This window comes from Galeopterus variegatus, unplaced genomic scaffold (genome assembly GCF_000696425.1).
Source record: "Galeopterus variegatus unplaced genomic scaffold, G_variegatus-3.0.2 Scaffold8305, whole genome shotgun sequence".
NCBI classification, from domain to species: domain Eukaryota; kingdom Metazoa; phylum Chordata; class Mammalia; order Dermoptera; family Cynocephalidae; genus Galeopterus; species Galeopterus variegatus.
Window position 1 is genome coordinate 86395 of NW_007734416.1, and position 7191 is coordinate 93585.

At 41.2% G+C, this 7191-nt stretch overlaps 1 protein-coding gene across 1 annotated transcript; it reads left to right on the forward strand.

Moving 5' to 3' along the window:
- Nucleotides 1-4129: 4129 nt before the first annotated feature.
- Nucleotides 4130-4615, forward strand: BAAT (bile acid CoA:amino acid N-acyltransferase; the record flags this gene model as incomplete). Its single annotated transcript, XM_008592777.1, has 1 exon — nucleotides 4130-4615. A coding segment is annotated over exon 1 (463 nt), but the record flags the coding sequence as incomplete, so codon positions are not given.
- Between the last annotated feature and the right edge of the window lie 2576 nt (nucleotides 4616-7191).

Sequence of the window (7191 nt, forward strand, 5' to 3'; positions counted from 1 at the left end):
TTAGTGGGCAAAGGATTTGAAGACAGTTGTTTCCCATGTGAGTGCCCACAAAAGGATGACCTCGGCAGAGGAGGATTTTTTTTTGTTGTTGTTGTTTTGTCCTTTTTGAGACTGGCCATACCACGCTCAGCCAGTGAGCGCTGTGAGCGCACCGGTCATCCCTATAAAGGATCCGAACCCGCGGTGGGAGCGCTGCTGCACTCTCAGCGCCGCACTCTCCCGAGTGCACCACGGGCTCGGCCCGCAGAGGAGGATTTTAATAATCAACTGTATAGGATGACCCATTCTGTGGGAACTAGTCAGCCTCTTTCTCCAGCCACCCCATCATTGCCCAGTGGGCTTATGACCAAAGTGTCTGTGGCAACAGGGTGGAGGTTAAACATGGGCTCAGCAACATGGACTTCCACTCATCAAGGCCAACCTGGCTGTGGCAACTGCTGAGTGCCCTATCTACCAGCAGCAGAGATCAATACTGATGCCCTGATATGGCACCATTCCTGGGGGTGATCAGCCAGCTATCTGGTGGCAGGTTGATTACTTCGGACCACTTCCATCATGGAAGGGGCCGCATTTTGTTCTTACTGGAATAGACACTCTGTTATGGGTTTGCCATCTGGAATGAAATGCTTCTGACAAAACTACCATCCATGGACTCATTGAATGCCTTATTCACCATCCTGCTATTCCACACAGCATTGTTTTTGACCGAGGAACTCACTTCATAGCCAAAGAAGTGTGGCAATGGGCATATGCTCATAGAATTCACTGTTCTTACTGTGTTCCCCAATATCCTGAAGCAGCTGGTCTGATAGAACGGTAGAATGGCCTCTTGAAATCACAGTTAGAGCACCAACTAGGTAATGATACCCTGCAGGGCTGGAGTGAGGTTCTCCAGAAGGCTCTACATGCTCTAAATCAGTGTTCAATATATGGTACTGTTTTTCCCATAGCCAGGATTCAAGTGTCCAGGAACCAAGGGATGGAAACGGAAGTGGCACTACTCACCATTACCCCTAGTGACCCACTAGCAAAAATTTGGCTTCCTGTTCCTGTGATTTTATGCTGTGCTGGCCTAGAGATCTTGGTTGCAGAGGGAGGAATGCTACCAGGAGACACAACAATGATCCCATTGGGCTGGAAGTTAAGGCTGGCACATGACCACTTTGGGCTCTTTATGCTTCTGAGTCAACAGGCTAAGATGGGGGCTGTGGTGTTGGCTGTGGTGATTGATCCAGACTACCAAGAGGAAGTTGGACTTCTACTTCACAATGGAGGTAAGGAAGATTATGTCTGGAATACAGGAGATCCCTTTGGGCATTTCTTAGTACTACTATGCCCTGTGATTAAGGTCAGTGGGAAATTACTCAATCCAGGCAAGACTACAAATAGCCGAGACTCTTCAGGGATGAAGGTTTGGGTCACCCTGCTGGGTAAAGAAACAGCCGAGGTGCTCACTGAAGGCAAAGGGAGAACAGAATGTGAACTAGAAGGTAGTTATAAGTACCAGCTACGACCACCAGTTACAAACTGAAGACTGTAATTGTCCTCCCTATTTTATTAATAATATGTCTGTGTGGGTATGTACCACGTATATTAAGCAATTATCTTTTAGTTTCTCATATTCTTTACAGTGTAAGATAAGACTTATTGACTTTATATCAGTATTTAAATATTTTTAACTTTACCCCATAGTATTTGTATTTAAATAATGGGATATCAGGAGAAGAGTAAACATCACCAGAGGACTTTACCTCCTCTTCTGGGAAAGGGATTAACACATTTTCATTTGTACACAGAATAGTTACATCATGTTAGGCGGAACTATTACTTTGTTATTGTCTCATTTGGAGATTAAGTGTGGTTTAAGGAGATAAATGTGGGCAGCAAGTTGGCAAGGGGTAGATTTAAGATGGTTTATCTCAGGTGTCAACTTGACTAGATTAAAGAATACCTAGAAACATGATGAAACATTATTTTTCAGTGTGTCTGTGAGGGTGTTTCCAGAAGAAATTAGCATGTAAGTCTGAGTGAACAGGATGGGAAAGATCCGCCTTCAATGTGGGTAGGCACCATCCAATCTGCTGGGAGCTTGAAGAGAACAAAAACAGAGGGAAAGGCTAATCACTCCCTCCATCTGCTGGAGCTGGGATACACTCTGCTCTCCTGTTCATGGACATTAGAACTCGAGACTCTCTAAGCTTTGGGTTCCGAGACTTATACCAGTGGCACCTCTGGGCTCTCAGGCCTTTGGCCTCACACTGAGAATCACAACATTGGCTTCCCCGGTTCTGAGGCTTCTGGACTTGGACTGAGCCATACTACCAGCATCCAGTTTTCAGACGGCCTCTCGTGGGACTCCTCAGCCTTCACAATTGTGTGAGCCAATTTCCCTAATAAATCCCCTCTCATATATTTATAAGCATATCTTATTGGTTCTGTCTCTCTGGAGAATGCTAATTCAGCCCCCACCTTTTTGAGGACAACTGCCTTACTTTATATGAAGACCTGCAATGCCTCAGAAGATTTTCTCTCAGCTTATATCCCTGCTCTCAGGCTTTGATGTACTGTCCGTGAGCATATGGTACAGCCCTATAGAAAGCTGGCAGATGGAGAAAGACTTACTCTGTGGCTAGAGTTTCTCAGAATTCTAATCCATCTTCTCACACATCCATAAAAAGTGTATTACATTTTCTGTTTTCTCCTTACTTTTCTTTATGGGTCTTTCTGTTTTGCTGCTTTTTCATAATTGAAAGTATGTAGGAAAGAAAATTTCCTGTCTCCTGTGAATAGCTTGTCACTTGCTGGAGTTTAATTCATTTAGATTCTTTGCATTATCAGTAATCTCATGAGTTAAAACAAAAACAAAGACCAAAAAATCCAAAAAACAAAAAAAACCTGATTTTGTACTTTAGGCAGTTTTGGTTGTTTGAGTGAGAACAGTGGTCATTCTTGTGGCTTTATCCACACTAACCAAAAGGAGAAGAGCATTCCTTAATTTTTAAGAGTAAGATTATCAAAACTCAGCAAGACCTCTGTGTACGTGAAAGACTTAGCTTCTAGTTTTGCTCTGGAACTGGGTAAATCCTAAATACAAAGCTATGAATATTTTTTCTCTAAGGAGCAATACACACGTCAGCCTTCTTGTTCTTCCCAGAGATTTTATCCGTATTATTTTGAGAAGATACGCCTATTTTTTATGCTCTGTTGGAGGTTAACTCTTGGATGCCAGGCATTCTGTTTGCAGGACTTGGGGAAGGGATTAGTAGAAGAGTAAACTGTTCCATATATATAGATGTTATATTAGTTTTCTGTTGCTTATAACTGGATATGTTATAACTGGATATGACTGAAATGGGGTAATTTATAAAGAAATGGAATTTATTTCTTATAGTTTTGGAGTCAGGGAAGTCCACAGTCCAGGGGGCACAGATCAGCTGAGGGATTTTTTGGTAGTGATTCTTTACAGTGATGCAGGATGGGTGTCACATGGTGAGGATGGCCCAAGCAAGAGATCTAACAATTTCACTTGCTCTCCTTATAAAGCCTTCAGAACCATGCACATGATAACTCATGACTACATGAACAGATTAATCCGTTCATGAGGCCACAGTCCTCATGATCCAATTACCTCTCAAAGGACTCACCTTTAATATACCATAATTGGATTTCTTGACACTGTTACAATGGAGATCAAGTTTCCAACACATAAATGTCTGGGGGACACATTTGATCCATAGCAGATGTTCAATAAATCACCCTGTTTTCAACCTCACGTCTCACTTCTATTCTCCATTGTACTTGATTTTTTGAGAATTTTGCATGGCAAATTGTGATATCTTCCTTGATGGATTGATATCATTCATGCATATTTTGGCTCCTGCTTCCTCAGCCCTGCTTCATTATTATTATAAAGCTTATTGACTTGCTTTATGTCTTCTAGATGTTTGTTGAAAGCTCTCAGGTGTCTTGCACTAGATGATTATATCAGGATATTTGCTAAATAACTACAGAGTTAGAACTGAATCCTAAGTGATCTGATTCCTGGTCCAACTCACCTTTCATTAACCTTATTACTATCTTATTTTATTCCTCCTTTTTGATTTCTATTTTCAGGTTTTGCTGAAGAATTATCCAAGGTGATACACTGCAAAAATGATTCAGCTGACAGCTACCCCTGTAAGTGCACTTGTTGATGAGCCAGTGCATATCCAAGTTACAGGCCTGACTCCCTTTCAGATGGTCACTCTTCAGGCATCACTGGAAGATGAAATAGGAAGATTCTATTATTCTCGAGCATACTATAGGGCCAATGAAGCTGGTGAGGTGGACCTGGAGCATGCTGCTTCACTTGGAGGTGACTATGTGGGAGTCCATCCCATGGGTCTCTTTTGGTCCCTTAAACCTGAAAAGTTATTAAGTAGACTTATGAAAAGAGATGTGACTAGACCCTTCCAAGTCCAATTAAAAGTTTATGACCTAGATGGTCTACTAGACAATAAACCTGCCAGTGCTCCAAAGGCCAGTCTGACTTTGGAGAGGTGGTATGTGGCACCTGATGTCACACGGATCCAGGTCCGAGAAGGCCGCCTTCGGGGAGCCCTTTTTCTCCCTCCAGGTGAGTAGAATTACTCTGATTATTGTCATCCTTTTTTTCCCTCTTGAATGCCTTATCCCTCTAGAAATTTTGCTTGGATATGGATAATACATAGAGCACTCCTTTTCTGCCTTAGAATCAGGGTCTTTGGGTCAAAACAAGAATGTGGAAATATTCCACTCCAACTCAAATTTGATCTCAACAATTCTGGAGTTTGTCTAAAGACATGACTGCATATAGTCTATGGAGTCCCCGCATTTTGGGATTTCCAGAACTTTGGATTTATGTTATATTTATCTGCATTGAAACCTGGCTATCTGAAGACACTCATCTCAATATCATGGCAACTATGTCCCAGCTCCTTTTGGGGGCTTTGTCAAGTTGAGTTTCAGTTTAGGCATAGGTTATTTCATGGTTACCACAACAAGCTTGTGATATGATGAACTGAAAGATTGCAGCAAATGTATATGATGCAAAGAAACTTGATACACTGTAGTTCCACAAATAATGCATATTTATAGAATATTCCATAAATCAGGTAATACATCATGCTCCCTAATGGCTATAAAACTTACTAGAACACTCATAGTTTGCTGCAGTTATCTCCACCTACTGATAAGGGGTTTAAGACATCTGTTGGTACATTTCTCAGAGTTTATTGTGAAACTGAATGAAGCAAAGTTAATTTCCTAGAAGATCTCAGCAGCCCACGGTTTCAAGTTTGTCTGAAGTCCCCTTCTTCAGACATGTGTTTTCATCTGGGACATAGCTATCACCTCATCAAGATGTATTGCCTTTATTATTTTTTTATTTAATAGTGCACTGCTGGAAATGAGATAAGTTGAGGAATGCTGAAGTGTTAGGGGTGGTTTCTGACAACATAGAGTTATAGATTAGAAGGAATAAAAGTTTCCCTTTCCGAATTCACCATGACCCATGCACTTGTTCAGACAAATTTGAATTTTTTTATACCAGTAATTAGCATATAGACCACTTTATCATGTGTAGGGACTAGGAACAAAGTGGTATAAACTGCTGTGCCTCTGTTATCCTACCCTGGTTAAAAATCTGTATATTGGTGCAGGCCTTCCACTTTGGAAGGATGTGCTGGTTTACGGTGTGCTGTTTGGGAATCCTCTTGGTCACTGTATGAACTGGGTCTCCCATTTTAGGTGTGTGTTCTGTGGGGGTACAAAAGAGGGCTGAGTTGTGTGGGGTCATAAAGAGGTTGAGTCAGGTCTTAAAACATTTCTTAACTGCAAAATTCTTCCAAGATAAGGGACTCCCTTCTCTTAAATGTTCCCCCATTCCTGTCAATCAGAAGATGCAAAAGCATCTTTATTCATTTATTCAAATGATATTTTTAAGCCAAAGTATATTCAGCAGTATTTTATTTTTTTCTTTTCTCAAGGTAAAGTAATTATAGCAGTTTTTAAAAAATTCCTAGTAGTTTAAATCAAGCCGCTCCTTTCAGACATGGGTGGGACTAACCTTCCTTGGCTAAAATTACTTATACAAAAATAGAATATCCCAATAGTACATTGTAAATTTCTCCCCAATAGTACATTGTAAATTTCTTTCAGTGTATGGGCTTTGCCTTTTTTTGGAAACAAGCTGCCTACATAGAGAGGGAGTATAGAATGATACTCTATCCCTTCTTTTTACCATGTGTTACGCTGCAGGGAGTGAACAGGGTTACTGAATGAAAGGGCGCATCATTTATGTCTGCTTAAGTGTGAGATTTCATCACTTTATAGTCAGATGAGTGTAGCCGAGCAGTATTAAGTCAGGATTTTAGCTAACATAATAATTTTTTTAAAAATTACATCCATATACTTCTTTGAGAACCCAGTTAAATCTGTGGACCCTCTTGTATTTGTTTTATGTTGCTATAGCGGATTAACTGAGATTTGGTAATCTATAAAGAAAAGAGATTTGTTTGGCTCACAATTCTGGTGGCAGAGAAGGTCCAAGATTGGGTAGTTGCATCTGGGAAGGGCATCAGGAAGGGGAGGATGCGTGTGCAGAGATCACTGGGTAAGAGAGGAAGCAAGAGAGGAAGCCAGGCACTTTTTGACAACTGGCTGTCACGGGAACTAATCCATTCCTGCTTGAAAGAGAACTCACTCACCCGCCAAAGGAGAGCATTAGTCTATTCACAAGGGATCCACCCCCATGACCCAAACACCTCCCAGCCGGTGCCACCTCCTAACACTGCCACATTGGGGATCAAATTTCAACATGAGTTTTGGCGAGGACAATCTATTCACAAGGGATCCACCCCCATGACCCAAACACCTCCCAGCCAGTGCCACCTCCTAACACTGCCACATTGGGGATCAAATTTCAACATGAGTTTTGGCGAGGACAAACTATATCCAAACCATAGCACCTCTCATCAGTAAAATGCACATGTAAACATATATACTATATTTTGCATCTTATTTCAAGATTTTCATAGATACTCTGAAGCTATTTGTGTGCCTCTTCATAGGTTAAGAAGCCCTGGCCTAATTTCTTTTTTTTTTTTTTCTGCTAAATTTTTATTTTGTCAGTATACAATGTATATGATTATTATGGCCCATCACCGACACCTC